Raw genomic sequence first — 21,547 nt, 5'->3', positions numbered from 1 at the left:
GATGAGGTGGGATAATACGACCTGCGCTAAGGTGACCCCATGTCGCTGTTTGCTTTTGGGAATTCTTCCAGCACCTGCCGAGGCACAGATAGAAATGGGGATAGAGACATGACTAATCGATGTGTAGCATAAATATAAATGGTCAGTCACAGGTCTATCCTTGGTTTTACCATTTAAATAAAAACATTTTTTTTTTTTAAGTGTAGATACCATCAATAATTTCCCCTTGGGGATGAATAGAATTTATAGCATTAAACTCACCCATAGACTCCCTGCAAAATTGAAAATATAAAAAAATGTTGAGCTTTGGTAGAACTTTAGTGATGACAAACTTTGGTAGAATTCTGAACCTTAAGATAAGTTATAAAGAAAGAAAACCGGTGCAGAAAGAAAACGGAACGGACAAACGGTGCACCTCAAGACCTTACAGGACTATATAGCCACAATTCTTCTCTTTTCCATGTATTGTGTGATACGAGAGCACCACCTGGTGGAGACAGTGCAGACATACAACAACTGAGGTTCACCCTTGTAAAAAGATAAGTGACCTCATTATCAAGTCAAACCATTACAAAATTGCTAAAAATGGGTTTATGAATTATAAAAACTTCACATTCACAATAAAATATTCTACTACACCTTTCAACATCCCAAAAAATGAAAAGTGTAAAGTGAAAAGTCTTGCCGATTCTGATGGTCATGGTCACGCCACCATAGGAGTTGACAAGACAGCACAAACAGATCTGGGACTAGGCTACTGCAACATAGCAGTGCAGAGAACACAATCTCAGTCTCACAAAAGGTAGTTGGACATCATACAGCAAAGATCATTTTTAATGGTCCCAAATATTTCTGAACAATGGAAAACAAAACTCAAAAAAAAGTGAAGATATGATAAAATTGATCACATCTAATTCCACTCAATCTTTAATCAAGACAGGATTACAAATTATTTTGTCCAAAAAATCTGCAGTTTCAAAGGGCAAAAAAAGGGTAAAACTAGCTCAAACGACTGCGGTCTTTAAAAACCTGTTCAAGTGAGACAGAAGTTCCTGAACATGTAAAAGGCAGGTCTCTTTGTTGTCATTTACAAAAACAGAAGAGAGAGAGTGATTAAAAAGGGAGAAAAAAATTAACAGCTGGCTTTTCTCTATTGAGAGGAAGAACTTCCGCTGAGCAACGACGACAGCACTGATGACATCATCAAAATGAAAAACAACGACAGCGATTTCGCCGTTGGTCTGCAGTCTCCCGTCTGGTCCTAGAAACTAACATCTTAAAAAAAAAATAACCTTAAAAACGAACCAAAAAAATGAGAAAGGGGGGGGAGTAGTGGAGGGAGAAGAGAGAAATGAACAGAAGTGGGTGGAGAAGTCAGCGTAGGGGGTGAGTGGTTCTGCATCTTGATTGGTCGGCCCCATTGGGGGAGGGGGGGGGGGGCTGTGATGTCCTTCCCTGAGTGGGGGGGGTTTGGGGGTCATGGTCCGAGCACGCAAGCTCTTTGGGGTTTAAGTCTGTGTGTGGATGAATGTGTGTGTTCATGTGGTCATTTCCCGCTGTATTTTAGCTTTGTTGGATTACAAATCGTCAGTCTGCCTCTTATCTGACGCCGCTATCGGTAATAGTCTTCCATCTCCGCCTTTCTCTTTTCCGTTCGTTCGTTCGTAGCTCTGCGGCCTCCCAATTGGCACTTGTATATTGGGATTAGTTGGAGGAGACGCGTTTCCATCCATAGTCCGCTCCTTAACAGAAGCACCCATTGAAAACCAAGGGGGGGTTCGTGTATTCGTTTTAACAGTTTGAGCAGAGTTTGTTCCATCCTCACACAGGGTCTATCGTGGGATCGGTGGAAAGCAGTCATTAACAATGTATTTTTATTAGGAGCTAAGCTTGGACTTCTTGGACAAGGGCGGAGTCTCTTCTTTACTCTCGCTACCCACCTCCTCTTCGTCTTCTTCGTCGTCATCGGGGTAGTCCACCAGCCCCACCTGAGAAAGAGCAAGAGAAAGTGGGGGCGAGGTCATTCATGTATTCAGATCTGATCTTGATTATATTTATTACAGAAAATAACTACTTAACTCTTTACCATAACAGAGGTCTAAAACTTAAGGCCTGAAAGCTACTATCTCAGAGCCCCCAAACTGATGTCTGATTCCCATCAGAATCAGCCCCTTAAGAGGACTTCAAGGACTTTTCAGCCATTGAAATCCTTGAGTGAAAACCTACACACACACACACACACACACACACACACACACACACACACACACACACACACACACACGTTCAGAAGTTTGGGTTCACTTAGAAATGTCCTTGTTTGTTAAAGTAAAGCTATTTGTTTGTCCATTAAAATAATGTCAAATTGATCAGAATAGTAATTTATAACATTAACGATGTCTACACTGTATTTATGATCAATGTTGTTTTTATGGATTTTTTTTTTTGCTTTACTTTCAAAAACAAGGACATTTCTAAGTGACCCGAAACTTTGTACGGTAGTGTATGTGTAAACACACACCCACCCACCTACATACATACATATAACTCAGCAAAAAAAGAAACGTCCTCTCACTGTCAACTGCATTTATTCTCAGCAAACTTAACATGTGTAAATATTTGTATGAACATAACATGATTCAAAAACAGACAAACTGAATACGTTCCACAGACATGTGACTAACATAAATGGAATAATGTGTCCCTGAACAAAGGGGTGGTCAAATCAAAAGTAACAGTCAGTATCTGGTGTGGCCACCAGCTGGATTAAGTACGGCAGTGCATCTCCTCCTCATGGACTGCATAAGATATGCCAGTTCTTGCTGTGAGATGTTACCCCACTTTTCCACCAAGGCACCTGCAAGTTCCCGGACATTTCTGGGGGGAATGGCCCTAGCTCTCACCCTCCGATCCAACAGGTCCAAGACATGCTCAATGGGATTGAGATCCGGGCTCTTCGCTGGCCATGGCAGAACACTGACATTCCATTGCAGAAAATGACGCACAGAACGAGCAGTATGGCTGGTGGCATTGTCGTGCTAGAGGGTCATGTCAGGATGAGCCTACAGGAAGGGTACGACATGAGGGAGGAGGTTTTCACTGTAACGCACAGCGTTGAGATTGCCTGAAATGACAACAAGCTTAGTCCGATGATGCTGTGACACACCACCCCAGACCATGACAGACCCTTCACCTCCAAAAATCGATCCCGCTCCAGAGTACAGGCCTTGGTGTAACGCTCATTCCTTCGACGATAAACGCAAATCCAACCATCACCCCTGGTGAGACAAAACCGCGACTCGTCAGTAAAGACCACCTTTTGCCAGTCCTGTCTGGTCCAGCGATGGTGGGTTTGTGCCCATAGGCAACGTTGTTGCCAGTGATGTCTGGTGAGGACCTGCCTTACAACAAGTCTACAAGCCCTCAGTCCAGCCTCTCTCAGCCTATTGTGGACAGTTTGAGCACTGATGGAGGGATTGTGCGTTCCTGGTGTAACTCGGGCAGTTGTTGTTGCCATCCTGTACCTGTCCCGCCGGTGTGATGTTCGGATGTATCGATCCTTTGCAGGTGTTGTTACACGTGGTCTGCCACTGCGAGGGCGATCAGCTGTCCATCCTGTCTCCCTGTAGCACTGTCTTAGGCGTCTCAGTACAGACATTACAATCTATTGCCCTGGCCACATCTGCAGTCCTCATGCCTCCTTGCAGCATGCCTAAGGCACGTTCACGCAGATGAGCAGGGACCCTGGGCATCTTCTTTTGGTGTTTTTCAATCAGTAGAAAGGCCTCTTTAGTGTCCTAAGTTTTAATAAATGTGACCTTAATTGCCTACCGTCTGTAAGCTGTTAGTGTCTTAACAACCGTTCCACAGGTGCATGTTCATTAATTGTTTATGGTTCATTGAACAAGCATGGGAAACAGTGTTTAAACGCCTTATAATGAAGCTCTGTAAAGTTATTTGCAATTTTTACAAATTATCTTTGATTGACAGGGTCCTGAAAAAGGGACGTTTCTATTTTTGCTGAGTTAAAATATAAACACACACACAGTATATACACACACAGGGCCTTCAGAAAGTATTCATACCCATTTACTTATTCCAAATTTTTTTGTGTTACAACCTGAATTGAAAATGTTTAAGTCTTAAATCGGCTTGAAAATCTATGCTCAGTCAAAACTGTAACTAGGCCACTAGGAACATTTGATGTCATCTTGGTAAGCAACTTGTGTATATTTGGCCTTGTGTTTTAGGTTATTGTCCTGCTGAAAGGTGAATTTGTCTTCCAGTGTCTGTTGGAAAGCAGACAACCAGGTCTTCTTGAGTACGACGCTACAAGATTGGCACATTTGTATTTGGGGAGTTTCTTCCATTCTTCTCTGCAGATCCTCTCAAGCTCTGTCGGGTTGGATGGGGAGCGTCGCTGCACAGCTATTTTCAGGTCTCTCCAGAGATGTTCGATCAGGTTCAAGTCCGGGCCATTCAAGAGCGTTCAGAGACTTGCCCCGAAGCCAGTCCTGAGTTATCTTGTGCTTAGGGTTGCTTAGGGTTGTTGTCCTGTTGGAAGGTGAACCTTCGCCCCAGTCGGAGGTCCTGAGTGCTCTGGAGCAGGTTTCCATCAAGGATCTCTATTCTTCACTCTGTATTTTTCTCTGTTCATCTATCCCTCGATCCTAACTACTCTCCCAGTCCCTGCCGCTGAAAAACATCCCCACAGCATGATCCTGCCACCACCATGCTTCACCGTAGAGAAGGTGCCAGGTTTCCTCCAGTCGTGACGCAGACCAAAGAGTTCAATCTTGGTTTCATCAGACCAGAGAATCTAATTTCTCATTGTCTGAGAGTCTTTAGTTGCCTTTTGGCAAATTCCAAGCGGGCTGTCATGTGCCTTTTACTGAGTGGCTTCAGTCTGGCCACTCTATCATAAAGGCCTGATTGGTGGAGTGCTGCAGTGCTTTGACATGGACTGTCAACAGGGGGACCTTATATAGACAGGTGTGTGCCTTTCCAAATCATGTCCAATCAATTGATCATCTCAAGGATGATCAATGGAAACAGGATTCACCTGAGCTCAATTTTAAGTCTGAATTTTAAGGGTCTGAATAATTATGTAAATACATTTTTTTTTTTTAAGCAAAACTGTTTTTGCTTTGTCATTATGGGGTAGTGTGTCAATTGATGATACATTTGTTTTAATCCATTTTAGAATAAGGCTGTAACGTAACAAAATGTTTAAAAGTCAAGGGGTCTGAATACTTTCCGAATGCACTGTCCACATACATGTGGACATCCCTTCAAATTAGCGGATTTGGATATTTCAGCCACAACTGTTGCTGGCAGATGTATAAAATCGAGCACACATCCATGCAATCTCCATAGACAAACATCGGGCAGTAGAATTGTTACATAACACAATGTCACAGATGTCTCAAGTTCAGAGGGAGCGTGCGATTGGGGTAAATTGACTTCTAATGGTTTTTCACTTGCAAATGTTAAAAGTGAATGGTTGTTAGCAGTGGTTCGGCAAACAAACCCGAAGTGTGGATTGCAGTCTGTCCTTCTCCGGACTGATTTCAAGGTAAGGAAACAAAATGTGTCAATTTTATACTTTGGGTAAACGATCCCTGTGTTTTTGTAAGAACTAAACTCCGACCCCCAAACAATCATTCCATTCTTAGGCACAGAATGAAGAAAACAGACAAACTTGAACTGTCCAATAACAATTTTACATTTGAAATGTTTTCTGTTGTGCCCTAATGAACACTTCCCAGGTCCCCGTGGAGACTAGTCTGGTGATTCTACCCACCTTTGTGGTGACTGTGGCTGCTGTCGGGGGCGAGCCCTTGGCCCCTGACCCAGGTGAGCCGGGGCGCAGCGATGCGGGCGGGCTGGACAGGCTGGTCTTGGTGGTGGAGCCGGAGAAGGAGAGTTTGAAGCTGGGGCTCTGGCGGCCTGACAGACTACTGGACTTGCCCAGGACTTCCTTGTCATCGGAGTCTTTCACTGTTCGACAGAAAGACAAAGATCCAGACAGTTGTGGACTGTCAGTTTTACTTTTTTCTAAAGACGCAAGACAACTTATTTTCTTCTCAGTACAGAGTATATCAGCAACCCTCAACTGCACTTCATTTAATTTCCCCGGAGCACCGAAAAAAAAGTACAAATTCCAAACCAAAACAAGTGCATCTAAACTCCCCTTAAAAAACAGCACTTCACATATGCATTTGACCCAGTTCTGTCAGTAATTCATGCATTCTTTCCCTGCGACCTACGTTTCTTCCTTTCCATGAACTTGCTGATGGGGTCCATGAGGTCTTCATTCTCGCCGGCGCCACCGCTCGCTTTGGTGATCTTGCTGTCCGAGGGGGGCACCACCGCCTCGCAGTCCTCAAGCTCTTCCTCGTCCGCGTTGAACCACATCTCCTCATCGTCGTCCAGCGTTCGCGCATCACGCCGGAACCGGTGGTTCCTCAGGATCGACCGCATGCTGTGTAAGGAGAGTTGGCAAACAGTTCAACTTGAGCATGACTGCAGAGTTTAGTTACAGACAAATGAGGGATAGCAAATTGATAGAAGCCCGTGGATTCCAAAGGTAAAAAATGGACAATCATTCATAAAGCCAATCAGCTTGAGTCGAGCCAAAAGAAGACCGTATCACTAGCCAATTGGAATCGTTTAAAGCCAAAGACAACAACCCACTCATTCTGTAGCTAATGGCAGCCATTTCAAAACTACAGCCAGAACGCCCACTACCAACCCCAAACATCACTAGCAGAATATGTATTTCATCTATCCATCCAGCCATCTCCTGACTCCTCCTGTCTCAGCCTCCAGTATTTATGCTGCAGTAGTTTATGTGTCGGGGGGCTAGGGTCAGTTTGTTATATCTGGAGTACTTCTCCTGTCCTATCCGGTGTCCTGTGTGAATTTAAGTATGCTCTCTCTAATTCTCTCTCTCTCTCGGAGGACCTGAGCCCTAGGACCATGCCTCAGGACTCCCTGACATGATGACTCCTTGCTGTCCCCAGTCCACCTGGCCGTGCTGCTGCTCCAGTTTCAACTGTTCTGCTTGTGATTATTATTATTTGACCATGCTGGTAATTTATGAACATTTGAACATCTTGGCCATGTTCTGTTATAATCTCCACCCGGCACAGCCAGAAGAGGACTGGCCACCCCACATAGTCTGGTTCCTCTCTAGGTTTAGGCCTTTCTAGGGAGTTTTTCCTAGCCACCGTGCTTCTACACCTGCATTGCTTGCTGTTTGGGGTTTTAGGCTGGGATTCTGTACAGCACTTTGAGATATCAGCTGATGTACAAAGGGCTATATAAATAAATGTGATATGATTTGATCCCATCACCCTTCCCCCTCAGTCTTAGAGTGGTCTTTCTTATCCCAGAGGTGCAATTCATTTTGCAGCACATTGTAAAAACAATGAACACATGACAATAAACACAAAAACAATATATGAACCTGTCCAGTTTGGGGTTGTCCTGCCTCTCCCTCTGCTGTTCATAGCGCAGCTTCAGTCCTTTAAAGGTCTGCACGTAGTCCACATCCTCCAGGGACTTCCAGTAGTTCTCCACTATGTGGGCCGTCAGGGACTTCACATCCTCCTGGGGAGAACGGTAGCGTATAGAGGAGGAAAGAGGAGAGAGAGAAAGACCATACCATTCTTGCTCAGCTTAGGTTTTGTTCTGTCTAAGCAGAGGTGATATTGTCAAAAGTAAGGCCGCTAGGAGTAGGTTACCATTTATACTTTCTTTCGTGATATAATTTTTTTTTACAATAAAAGTTCAAACACAAACACAGGAGACATTGGAAGCGAAGAAATGCTCACCACGCGGACATATTCAAACATCTCGATGATGGCTGAATTCATGAGATTGTAGCGGGCGCCGTTGTTGAGGAAGGCCTTGACCACCGGCTCAAACAGGAAGTTCTTCATGATGTAGCGGTTGTAGAACTCGTCCTTCAGTCCGATGATCCGCCTCATGAAGCGCAGCGCGCCTGGAGGAGTTTGACACACATTCACCTTCTCACTGTGATCAAGTTGATACAGAAACAATGTTCCAACCAACTCGTACAGTGTGCAGACGTTACAGTTCTCTCCTGAGTGTCAGCACAGAGAGAGACTCAGCAAGTGTGTGTGAGATATTGGAATAGAAAGAGAAAAGGACAGGTGTTTTAAAGGTCTAGAGTGTGGTGGTGATGCAGAAAGATAAAACACAGGCTTGGTGAGGATATAGTGACGGGTTATTGGCGAGCTGAACGTTATGTTGTGTGTGTGTGTGTATAGAGGACTCACAGAGGGCCAGGAAGGCGTGCTGTGAGGCAGTGAGCACCAGGACCCTACGGAGGATGTCCTTGTTGATGATGTAGTTCTTGATGTGGTAGGTGTGGTGCTCCACACAGAACGTCAGCAGCTCCAGGATCAGCGCCAGCAGCTGAGACGTCTGGAAGTCATCTGGAGGGGATACAGGGAGGTGGTTAACGATGTGGGTGTTCATAACAAACATGAAGCACTCACACAGACATACAGTGGCTCATATGGTGTGTGTGTGTGTGTATACTTGTGTAAGAGGTCATTCATTCACTCAGAGCACTGACATATGGTGGCTCATCTCGGGTGTGCATGCATGCGCGTACGTGTGACAGAACGCTAAATTGTACATGGTCGCATCAGATACTGTATATAGAACTTTAAGTGAGTGTGCCAGTCATCCTGACAATAACAGGGCACACACACACACATATATCTTATAGTGTATTTCTGGTTCATTTGGATGCAGGTAAAACATTGTTTCTCTGCACACACACAGGGGACACACCTCTACTGGGCTTGTCATCCGTGGTGTTGGCCAGTAGAGGAGCAGAGAGGACATGCATGCAGTGCTTGTAGAAGAAGCTCAGGAACTCTGTCTTCTCCGTTTTCTGCAGGAGGAGGAGAGTCAAACCATGAGATGCTAACACTCCAAGTGAAAAGGGTTTCACCAAAACACACATGACCTGAAGGAAGTGCCTAGAGAGTAAGTTGGGTTTGGTTTACACTCTACCAAGTGATCTCCTTAGTTTCAAATGATGGAATGCAGCGAAATCTCTGTGCGAAGCCCTAGGTGTGGTGCCTAAGTGAAGTCACAAAACAGTAGCGGAGCCTCTAGGAAGTATGCCTGGTGGGATTTAGATCCTGCCCAAGGACTAGGAGCTAAGGGTCGATTCAAATTCCAGCCACTCTCTCAGGGGGGGTGAGAGGGCATTGTAAGACTTACATTGGCCATGACCAGCATGTTATCAGGGTGAAAGGGGTAAGGAAAAAGGTCAGAAGCGAGCCACTCTACTCACATTGGCGGTGGCCATCATGTTTTCAGGATCCACCAGGGTGCGTAGCAGACCCATCAGCTGTACGGCGCCGCCCAGCTCCGGGTCCGAGTCACAGATCATGTGCTCGATGATCAGGTTGATCAGCAGGATGTCCTGGGAGACACCAAGGGACCATTGGTGGGGGAAATGTAAAACTGGCTGAAGATCAGAGTCTAGAAGCAAATTCGCCACTAGCATTCAAAACACATAGGCGACTTGTAGGAAGACGCCCCGGATGCCATGAAATATTGTGGACTACCCTTTGTTGCTTGGTAGTTTACCTGGCTGGCCGGTTTGAAGAGCATGCTAGCTTATGTCCAGAATTTCAAACTGAATGAATATGGTACTTTAAACCTCAAAACCTCTTAGCTAGACTCTAAGTGAAGACTGTTCATGAGGCCTAACATCTGTGTGAGACGTCAAAAGGTAAAAATACAAAATTGCCATCAGTCTCATTAAAAACATTGAAATCAGATATAATTAAATGGAATAATCCCCATAAAACATACATGCGGAACAAACCCCTAGAATGGCATGGCTCCCAAAGTTAATACTTATTTTCAGTAGTACCAATTACCCCACCGAAAACATTCTTTAAAAAAAATATACTCTGCCATAAGAGAATTCATAGGAAAGTTTTACATGTCCTTAAATTTAAAGGTGGTTTTAACCTTCCAGATTTGGAATTGTATCTTTTCACCAAGCAAGGCTTTTTTTTTTATTTACTTGCGTCATATTGTTAAATGCACTAAAGAGGAACAATGGGTACATATTGAAGATACGCATGCTCATCCCCAGAATCTTTTCACGTGTCTGGTTTCAAAGGATGGAGCTAAGAACATGAACAACTTTACAGTTTAGAAAATTAAATGGATTCTACAAGAACCAATATCACTCCCTAAAAACACCCCCTTTGGAAATATATTTGGATAGCTTTTCAGAATTCACAGACAAATTGGCCCATATGGAAAACTAAAGGCATAGAAACAAACCGTAAACGAACCAGTAATAGGCAATACAATTATTTCCATGACAGAATTAAAAAGCAATTTTGGACTGACCAATGTAGACTTTTTCAAATATATGCAACTTAAGTTTTATACTGTTTCACAAAATGTTGCCCTGAAAGCTTTTGGACATCAGAGCAATGTCGAGGGAATCCTATTTGAGCCAGTCCAAAAGTTAAGGGCAGAGTTAGAAAGCTGGCTGTCAGAAGTTTTACAATGCAAGTGTGCTTTTCATCCATCTGTCAGCATACTTCCAAGGCAAGGCATATCGGGGTTGTACAATATTACAATATTATTTTTGTCACTTGTATTGAATAAGTCATTACATAAATACTAGAAGTCAATTGATCCAACTTTAAGAGAATGAAAGAATCAAATGTTTTATCATTTAAATATTTTGGAAGAAAAAAAAATTGTCTAGACAAACAACAATTAGATGAATGTATGTAAACATTAAGTCGTTTGTGTTTGTCTATGTATTCTTTTTGTTAGCAAAAAAAAGCCAAATGAAAAATATTTCAAAACGAAAACAATGACATCTGGTTTCGTTGTGGCATGATGAGCTGCCTGCATCATACACAATGGTGGCTTTCATCAGTTTCATCATAGTGCTTGATGGTTTCATCATAGCCAGTTCCATCATAGTGCTTGATGGTTTTTGCGAGTGTGCTTGACATTTTCAGGATTGACTGTCCTTCATGTCCTTTTTTTTTTTTACCCCTTTTTCTCCCCAATTTCGTGGTATCCAATTGTTAGTAGCTACTATCTTGTCTCATCGCCACAACTCCCGTACGGGCTCGGGAGAGACGAAGGTTGAAAGTCATGCGTCCTCCTGACACACAACCCAACCTAGCCGCACTGCTTCTTAACACAGCGCGCATCCAACCCGGAAGCCAGCCGCACCAATGTGTTGGAAGATTCACCGTGCAACCTTGGTTAGCGCGCACTGCGCCCGGCCCGCCACGGGAGTCGCTGGTGCGCGATGAGACAAGGATATCCCGGACAACGCTAAGCCAATTGTCCCTGTCCTTCATGTCTTAAAGCAAAGTTTCGCTTTGCTTATTTGAGCTGTTCTTGCCATAATATGGACTTGGTCTTTTACCAAATAGGGCTGTCTTCTGTATACCATGTCACAACAACTGATTGGCTCAAACGATTAAGGAAAGAAATTCCACAAATGTACTGTTAACAAGGCACACTTGTTAACTGAAATGCTAAGATGGCCCTCCCAAAGATTTCAATGGCAGAAATATTCCTGACACCTTTGTGACAATCGTGCACTAAGATCTGAATGAAACATTGATTAAAGAATACAATGAAGCCACAAAACAAGACCACTAACTATCCAAGGTTGGGGTTAAGTTTAGGACTGAGCCCAGGTCCTTTCGTGTTTATAAAATATTAAAAATTAAGTTATTTTCTCAGATGGTCATGTGATTGTTCTGTCAATCACTCAGAGCCCCACTGTTCTAGGACCTGGTACCAGTTTTGCGATACTCAAAAAGGTTTCTTGGCAAGGAAACAAAACATGAAGCAGACAATATTTCAGAGGAAAACAATCCTAATGTTGGAAATAAGAAGCCTTAGGTTGTCACTCAGAATCACATGTGTTTATTTATATTTACATTACATTTGACATCAAGCAGTTATATATATATTTTTTTAGTCTGCTTTGTGTTTTCCTATGGAAAAATAAAGTATTGTGGCACCTACATTAAGCCCTGTCACTCTCCGCTCCTCATGACACAGGCTTGGCGACATACAGTCAGACTGCAACGCCTCAAAGGGCAGAAGCAAGATGTTCGTTAGAAACTGCTTAAATTACCATACGGTAGGACCTCAGAGATATGAACACGTCGGGAATGGAGGTAGATCGCTGATCAGAACACTGAAATATTAACTTAAATTCACTTAACTTTATAATAAATACTGATTGCATGTTTACATACATTTTAATGTAGGCCTAGATGAATACTGTAAATGTATTATGTGCTTTAGCACACACAAGCAGCATTTACATTCAGGGCCTAAAATGTACTTTTTGTTTCATTAGCCACTGTGGCAGGTAGATATAAAAATCTACCAGACACTCAGATTTTTTTTTATTTTTTTTTAAATATATATATTTTAAAATATCTCACTATAATTAAACCAACATAACTGATGAGCATGCTCTGTAATGTATCAAAAACAATAACATGCATTTCAAGTAATAAGTAAATGTGGTATAGTATTTAGTTACATTTTTTGTTCCTTTGAACCAAAATATCAAAGACGAGACAAAAATGTTCACCTTGCCCTTTAAGTGCGCGAGGTTACCATGGTAAAATGCTCGTTTGTGCCTGTGAGATTGCAGTGTGAGATGGGACAGGCTATATAGGATTCGTAGTTCTTTGACGGAGATTAATTTACCAGCTATGAAACAAAAAACTGCACTCACCATCAAAATACTTTGAAAACAGCTCCTGTAGCATTCATTTTACAAAATGTGATCATACTTGACTGTGAAATGCTCACACTGTGGAGCCAGGATCACCAACCAACGTTGCTGGTGAAAAAGACATCTCACCTGCCAAAATGTGTCTGTCTGTAGCCTACAGAAGTCTGTTTGTTTTGTTGCATTAGATATATGTCCCACGTCCATAGTCTAAAACTCAGATTCCTATCTCTGTTGTCCTACTGCATGAGGGAGGTGTGCAGGTAAAAGAGCTGTACTCACATCGTCGTTCTGCTGGGACTCCTGCATGATAAACTCTCGTACCATAGAGGGGTTGTACTCCACCAGATAGGAGAAGATATCGGTGGCTGCGCCGCGCACCTGCACATCATCCATCCCCTGACGGCACACACAATATTCACAACGGAATCCAATATGAACAATCAGAACAGAGGAGAATAACATCGGAAATGACAGCTAAGGAATACAAAGCAGTGAGATTGAGTACAATATTCCATCCATGTAGACCTTAAATAACTGTGTAGGTAATTGGTATAAGCAATAAGGTCCACCTTGCCCTCAAATAGGCTAGGTGGAATTTACACAGGTTGGGGCTAGGGCTTGTGCTTGTGGGCTAGGGCTTGTGTGTGTGTGGGCACTCACCAGTATAACCTCTAGTGCAGGGAGAATTCCCATGTTTGACAGAGTCTTGAAGAAGGTGTCTCTGTTTTGAGGTTGTAACGTTTGTGAGAAGGCGCAGAACTCCTTTAGGAAGTTTACCTGCGGGGAAAACAATGCTTTGTGTTAGTCTTTGGCTAACTAACTGGGCTCCCGAGTGGTGCAGCGGTCTATGGCACTGCATCTCAGTGCTAGAGGCGTCACTACAGACACCCTGGTTCCAATCCAGGCTGTATCACAACCGGCCGTGATTGGGAGTCCCAAAGGGCGGTGCACAATTGGCCCAGTGTCGTCCGGGTTTGGCCATTGTAAATAAGAATTCCTTAACTGACTTGCCTAGTTAAATAAAAAGGTTAAATAAAATTAAAAATAGGACTATCCTAAGTAAGACTTTTTGGCATCATCCTCAATTATTTCATTTGCATGTCTCATTTGCTATGTGCGTTTCTTTTAATTGTCTAATGCAGTGTCTCCAAGCCCAGTTTTTTGTTTTCGCCCTAGCACGAACACAGCTGATTGAACTTAAGCAGGGGTGTCAAACACATTCCATCGAGTGTCTGCTGGTTTTTGTTATTTCCTTTCAATTCGTGCCCAATTAAGACCTAGACAGCCAGGTGACGGGGAGTTCCTAACAAATCAATCACCTTAAATGATTGATCAAGTACAAGGGAAAACCTGCAAACACTCCATGGAATGCGTTTGACACCCCTTCACTAAAGGCTTAAAGATGAGTTGATCATTTGAACGAAGTGTGTGCGTGGAAGGGGAAAAAACAAACACGTGCTGCATCCCCTTTGGATTCCCAGGACCAGGAAGCATTAAGGATGTGCAACTCTCCTTTCATGAACGATTCGATACGCATCTAGATGCAGACGGGGGTGTCACACACACGACAAGATTCTTCACTTAGTCGTGAGGATTCGCCATACCGCCACACTGTCTCACGAACACAATGACATGTGATTAGATTTGTAGCTACGTTAACGAGTGGCGGCTCAAAGCAGCCTCAAAAGTTTGTAGCCAACATTTTGAATTGAATAACACTATATATATATATATATATATAGGTAACTTAATAGAAAATGACTCAAATAAAAGTCACATAGTAAAATTCTACTTGATTAAAAGTATTTGGTTTAAAATATACTTAAGTATCAAAAGTAAGTGTAATTGCTAAAATATACTTAAGTATTAAGTATAAATAATTAAAATTCCTTATATTAAGAAAACTAGAAGACAAGTATAGCCAGGGGCACACTCCAGTATTCAGACATAATTTACAAACAATGCGTGTGTTTAGTGAGTCCACCAGATCAGAGGCAATAGTGATGACCGGGGATGTTCAGTTGATAAGTGTGAATTTGACCATTTTCCTGTCCTGCTAAGCATTCAAAATGTAACAAGTACTTTTGGGTGTCAAGGAAAATGTATGTAGTAAAAAGTACAATATATTTTTTCAATAATGTAGTGAAGTAAAAGTAGTCCAAAATATAATTAGTAATGTACAGATACCCCAAAAATCTACTTTAGTACTTTAAAGTATTTTTTACTTAAGTACTTTACATTACTGACAAAGGCATACTTGGTGTCATGCTTGAGTAAACACATTCTGGGTGAAGCGAAACATCTCCCCACTGGCTTCTTCTCTGGTGAGCTCTAAGTGGCTATTGCTGATCACCATTGCCAAAAATTTGAAGTGCGAGATGCGTAACCCAAGAGTATTGCAGATTGTGCCGATAAAATCAAATCAAATTTATTCATAAAGCCCTTCTTCCATCAGCTGATATCTCAAAGTGATGTACAGAAACCCAGCCTAAAACCCCAAACAGCAAGCAATGCAGGTGTAGAAGCAAAGTTTGAAATCAAACAGGTTTGAAATCAAACAGGTTTGAAAACATCGGGACGTCTGGGACTGCTTAAAGACAGGATCGGTAGCCCTCAGATTGCGTCTCTGACCCGATCACATTAAATAAGTGTCAGTGACGACCGAGAGTCTCAAGTTGGCAACAACATGGGTAATTTGTCTCCGATCTCAAAAACTTGTCTGGGACAGCTAAAATCGGGGACAAAGTCTGTAGTGTACTTTCAGCTTAAGCTGCGTGGCCCTCAGTGTCTGTGTGTAGGCACCTGAGCTGAGCCATAGGGCAGGCTGAGCAGCTACCACCCCTGGGGTGGGGGCAATTTAGGCTTTTGTCCCCCCATAGTTTTCTTCTGAAATCATCATCACCTACTTGATTAACTGAACATTCCTACAGATTAAACATTTTGAGAGCTAGTACTATGTCCATATTTATCTTCAGAAATGTAACTAATTAATCAAATGCAACTTTGGATTTTACCCTGTCTTTTATCCCACTCTGACCAATGAATGTGACCATGCACAGCTCACAAAAATCATTGATGTCCTACCCTGTTCGGGTAAAAAGGACCAAATACACTGTTTAAAGCAAATCAACATCTTATGGCAAACCTGAACAATCTAAATGATTGAAAACCCCAATCAGCAGTTGGATGTGAGTTGTATCCACTCCGGTAGGCTACACAACACTGGTAAAAAAACTATTTTCTACAGTGCATTTGGCAAAGGTAACAATGACTCAGCAAATTACGTTGGTTGTCACTCAAATAACAAAAACCCATGATTTGACAATGCAAAAGCCATTTTACAAGCAGCAATTCTGAAGGTGCCCCGCAGATGTACAAATAGCCTAGAACAGGGATAGGCCTCTCGTTGGGGTGAGCAGCTGTCTCACGCACTCTGCGGTGTGCACATTCTTAATGTTTGAATGGGTTTTCTGACCGATGCATGCTTCACATTTGGATGGGATTGGGCTCCCGCAGACCGATGCATTGGATCTTAAACATTGGAACTGAGGACCGAGGGAATCGTTACATCCCTAGAACCATAGGTCTAATAAAACACTTCTCGGCCTTAGGAAACTTTGCAGTATTTTGTATTATTTCTTACCATTGTTAGCCCAGAAAAATCAGCCGGGGAGAAAGACTACATTGTGTAAGGAAGGTGGGGATATTCGTCAGGTGTAAAAAAAAAACATTTGTGCCTGCGCTGCTGTCAGTTGGCGTACCAGTTCATGTCTCTTGTCATCGTCGGTAGCCTCATCTGTGAGCTGTGCAAAGAGGTCCGTCAGGAACTTCTCGTCGTCCTGAGCGAGGGAGGGGAAAGGAAAAAAAGAAGAGAACATGAAAGATGGACACTGATATACGGCCAATTCTTTGTTTTGACTCCCAAACGGTTATGGTTGGAAACGGGTAAGCTGATCCTAGAGCTGTGCCTATGAAGGCAACTTCTAGCTGTCGCTTGCATCACTGCACTATAGTGTTTAATTTCAGGCATTTTGGCAGTTGGTCTGCTGTTTAGCTGTCCCACCATGCCCGACTCCCTGGGGTTGTTTCAGTAGGCACAAAACAGGAGAAAACATTTTGAAAAACAGGATGTACTATCTGTCCCTGTCCAATACGAACACATTGTTGTTTTTTGTGCCTTCTGAACACAACCCTGACTTGCAGGTGACAGACTGGCCAGGTTAGAGCCATGATAAAGGACCTTTGAGAAGTCTTTATGACAGTTTGACCATTTTCCGTTTCAGTCAGACCTTCACATAGTGTGTAGCTGTATCGTGTTAACAGCTCTGGCTGATATTCCTGCAGTCAGCATGCCAAATGCACGCTCCCTCAGAACTTAAGACGTCTGTTGCATTGTGTGACAAATCGGCACATTAAAAGTGGCCTTATTTTCCCAGCACAAGGTGCACCTGTGTAATGATCATGCTGTTTAATCAGCTTGTTGATATGCCACACCTGTCAAGTGTATGTATTATCTAGGCAAAGGAGAAATGCTCACTAAATGCTCACTAAACAAAAGTTGAACAGAAAATGAGAGAAAAGCAATTTGTGCATATGGAACACTTCTGGGATCACTTTTGACAACATGTAAACCAATTGAAACCAACCCAGTCTGTTTTACCCCATTGTTGCGCACACATCAGTTTTGTTGCAAAACAACCAACCTGTCTACGTATCCATCAAGCAACGTAACCAAAGATTTTTTTAAATAAGTAACCCAAGACAGACCACGTCTGTTGTTTCCAATGGGAGCAAATTAATCAGTGGGAAGAACAAGCAAGGTGGTGGGCAGAGCCAAGATCCTATTGGTGCATTCTTGCATGTATTTGTATATTTCCGTTAGGGAACGCCTACTCTGAAGTGTGCAAGTGCAATAACTCAATTGGCCCTTGCACATCTAAACAATGCAAAAAAAATGTAACTTTAAAAGTCTACAAAAAACTTAGTCCACTCTGTTAATAACTAACAAATTCTAGTTTTGGGAACACAAAACTGTATTGAGAAAATGAGCAGAATGTCGAACAAAACAAATCTTCTCCCACTTCCGGCCACTTGGCTTCCTCTCATCACCATATTTGGTGGCGAGTGGAAATGCCAAACCGATGCTTCAGATTTATACATCCGGTGAAACATCTGGCTCATTGTGCCATCTGTGTCTTAACTCACTTACCAAACACTCTTGCGTTTCCATAGAGATGGCTATGCACAAACACTTTTGGAAAGAAATAGCGCCCCTTGTGTACACTGACGGTAATCCCGTATATCCCAGTATGGTAACAGAACAGTATGAAAATCTGGATACCTCCCAACCTTACTTGCATGTGTATTCTACTATGCTCCCTACGCCCCGACCTCACCTGCAGCATACCCACAATCTCCACCTTGTTGAAGAAGATGAACGAGTGCAACGTAGAGAGCATGTTCTCCTCGAACATCGACGGCGTGGGCAGCACCATATCCTGGATGTACTGCACGCGGTACGTCTGGTGGATCTTGGCCCGCAGTTCGGGGTCACCGATAGGGATGACCTCCTTGAAGCGCGCCGTCTTGGTGAGGAAGTCGCGGTGTCGCCGCGGCAACCCATCCAGCGCAGAGTCATGCTCCAGGCAGCCAATCACATCCATGATGCACTCCTCAGAGAACATGACCTCGAAGAGGGCCGTGCGGTTTAGCAGGAAGATGCCCTTGACGATCTCGTATAGGTGGTGGAGGCCGTCTGCGTTTTCCAGGTCCTCGCACTGGCGGAAGAGCTCCAGGAGCTTGCGGATGTAGCCCTCGTTCTCCACAGCCAGGGCTAGTTTCTCGCGGCGTAAGGGGGAGGGGAGGGATGAGGCCACGAGCTCGGCAAGCTCCTCAAGGTGGCCCAGCTCGCAGGGAGGGAGTTCGAGGCCTGGGGAGGACATGTCATCAAAGCGCTCCTCCTCCGACTCGTCCACCAGCTCTTGTGTGATGTCCACTGACGGGTCCTTGCCCTGGACCTGTTGGAGATCGGAGTTATAACAACACAACATGAGGGACAGAACAGTGAGACAAGTCAAAACACAATGCATGAAGAAATTTGTTAAACAAGAACAAGCATGATCCTACTTTTAAAACATACTTTGATTTTTGAAATCAAAGTATCTGCTGTCACTTTGTCAAGTGAGTGCTAACCCATTTTCCTTCATTATTAGGGGATTTTGGGCTTCTGGACAAAAAACAGAGTTGAGCATGATTCACCTTCAACTTATACATACACTGAACATACACACAGGAATATAAGGTTACCAACCTGACAGATTTTCTCCCAGATCTCATCGCAGCCGGCCTTCTCCTGGAAGCTGAGGGCCAGGTCATAGTTCTCAGCCTCCGACCACACTATCAATGTGTCCTGAAAGGACAAGAGAAGGGGAAAAAAGCTAGCAACGTGTTCATCAGGGCATGCGGTGTCTGAAAACACAGATGTTTCTTATGTGACCAGCTCCAGGAATTTCCTCCCAGTTTCTTCCATTTGGTGCCTAATGAACATGGACCAGGTCATAGACCACATAATGCTTATATTCAAGTGTCTTCATCAAGCAAGTGACTGACCTGTTGTTTCTGGTAGGCTGTGTTTGGGTTGATTTTCGACTCGAGCAGTAGGGAACCTGAGGGATGAGAAAAAACACAGTATGTGATTACACTAACAACGAACGTGCAGTTTCGCAGTTTGCACAAAGACTTCGAAAGGGGAGGCAGGTTACTGCTATAAACAGGACAGTAGAGGTGCTAAATTGGGAGTTGAGTATCTCAAAACCCTCTTTGGGAGGCTGTGAGGACAGTGTGGTTATGTAATGCCACATTCAAAACAACTGGGACCTCGAAATCTCAGTTCTGCGCGTTCAAAACAATTGGGAACTCTGAAAAAAATTTTGTTCCCGCTGTGAAAACTTGATTTGAATCGTCATCCAACTTGGAATCCCAACTCGGGAACTCCGGCCTTTTTCTAGAGCTCCCACTTTCCGCCCCGAATATCACTATTTTTTTAGACTTCAGTTGTTTCGAACAAGGCATAAGTGCAAGGCGATGACAGACTTCTTGGACTGAGAAAGTTTACAACAGCGTGATGGCTCAATACAACTGGAGGAAATAGATGGGGGACATTCCATGATCTAGTCAAGCTATGTTTTTTCGTCTTTCAGTGCACAATATGGGGATTTAGGGTTAGTGCCTTGTTTATGATGTCATGGGCTTAATGGACCCCCCACTCACTAGATATCAAGGCTCATTTTTTGACAGTCTAAATAAGAGTACACAAAAACTACCATAATAGTTCACACAAACGATATAGTTTGTTTACTGCTAACAAGTTAGGTGTTATCAACAACATGATTCATGAAATAATCAGAACAAAGAGTTAAACCAATGGTTGAGGGTATTAGAGTAGCAACAATACTTATACCTGACTCACCATCGCTCTCCGCTCGCACCAGCAGAGACATGCCTTTCAGCCTCTCCACATAACCGGAGGAGACGTGTCCCGTACCGCGGTCATCCCATTGTCTGTCCTCGTTGAGAGTATAAACTTTGACTCGGCGGCGGGTATCCGTCATCTTGGCAGGTGGTCGTGGCCGCTTCCCCCGCCGATGTATTTACCTTGCGCCGCAACTCTACCGACTTCCTTGTATGAGGATAACTAGATCCACTTTCGCTTTCAAATAAAGTAGCTAGATTACTTGGGTTTGGCTGTTTGCTAATTGTAACGTCCTACAGATAACTAACCTTAGCTGGCTTCCGCAAAACATGTCTTTCGCCAGACTAGAAATGCACGACGCATGATCAAGTCGCGCTGTTTAACATAACCGACTTGCTAGTTAGGTTCGCGTTCTCCTCCAGAAACAGCACAGACTAACTAATAATTATGACGAGTATGTTTCAAAGGTAAACATTCAGGTAAGATCACCTGGCTATATCCTCAGACTTCAGCTACAGTGAGATGATTGTTGTATGCTAGCTACTGTAACTACCGTAGTGGGCTAGATCGCTGGCTAGCAAGTTAGCTAGGCAAGTTAGCTAGTCAGCCAACTGCCTAGCTACATTAAACATCGTATGAAAACAGTAAATTGTTAAATAGCGATAAATACTATGCACCGGTTATATTATTGCCCGTTTACAACCAGTGTTGTCCAATGTAGCCCCCGACGTTTCGGATCAGCTAGCTAGGTGTCTCTTGATAATACCGTTAGCTGCTAGCTATTTCTTTCCCAAGTGTTCCGCCATGTTCTGGCTCTGGGCCGCAGAGAGACCCGTCTCTCTCCTTACGAGGTATTCTTGCACTCAAAAATTAGGCAGATCAACCAGCTGTAATCGTATAACTCCATCAATGTTACGTTTCACATACTAACGTTATTTAACATTAATGTCCATCATATTGCACAGATAATTGCCAACTACCCCCCCTGTGTGCGTTCAGCCATCTTGGGTCCCTTCAGAAAGTACGGGGTTTCCAGCACAGCAACAACAGGGCAGCCTGACACATTTTAAAGCAACAGTACAGTTTTCAAAAGATGAGACGAGCCTAAGCATTGTTTTATTTAACTAGACAAGTCAGTTAAGAGCTAATTCTTATTTTAACATGACGACCCTGGAACAATTGTAAGCGGCCCTGCACTTGGTGCAAAATACAGAATATGAAGAAATATCCAGCTAATGGTAAGGACTCATAACTACTACATATACCCTGCA

General features: G+C 43.3%; 1 protein-coding gene across 7 annotated transcripts; it reads right to left on the bottom strand.

The window, feature by feature from the left end:
- Window positions 1-576: 576 nt before the first annotated feature.
- On the bottom strand, window positions 577-21,308 carry LOC139406944 (serine/threonine-protein phosphatase 4 regulatory subunit 3-like). 7 transcript variants are annotated; one of them, XM_071150131.1, is made up of 16 exons: window positions 20,265-21,299; window positions 19,415-19,470; window positions 19,116-19,214; window positions 18,202-18,822; window positions 16,567-16,644; window positions 13,466-13,582; window positions 13,085-13,201; window positions 9,341-9,472; window positions 8,830-8,932; window positions 8,307-8,465; window positions 7,842-8,008; window positions 7,472-7,614; window positions 6,270-6,484; window positions 5,804-6,000; window positions 5,531-5,564; window positions 817-1,988 (listed from the first exon to the last, which is right to left on the bottom strand). In XM_071150131.1, the coding sequence occupies exons 1-16, from the start codon at window positions 20,413-20,415 to the stop codon at window positions 1,963-1,965; spliced, it is 2,415 nt and encodes an 804-aa protein (XP_071006232.1). In that variant the 5' UTR covers window positions 20,416-21,299; the 3' UTR covers window positions 817-1,962. The 7 variants fall into 7 exon arrangements, with proteins under 7 accessions (XP_071006230.1, XP_071006232.1, XP_071006228.1 ...); XM_071150130.1 differs by having other exon boundaries at window positions 1,658-1,988; window positions 7,839-8,008; XM_071150129.1 differs by lacking the exon at window positions 5,531-5,564 and having other exon boundaries at window positions 577-1,988; window positions 20,274-21,308.
- Window positions 21,309-21,547: the final 239 nt, after the last annotated feature.

Source organism: Oncorhynchus clarkii, chromosome 4 (assembly GCF_045791955.1).
Source record: "Oncorhynchus clarkii lewisi isolate Uvic-CL-2024 chromosome 4, UVic_Ocla_1.0, whole genome shotgun sequence".
NCBI lineage: Eukaryota > Metazoa > Chordata > Actinopteri > Salmoniformes > Salmonidae > Oncorhynchus > Oncorhynchus clarkii.
This window is presented reverse-complemented; position numbering and strand designations above follow the sequence as displayed.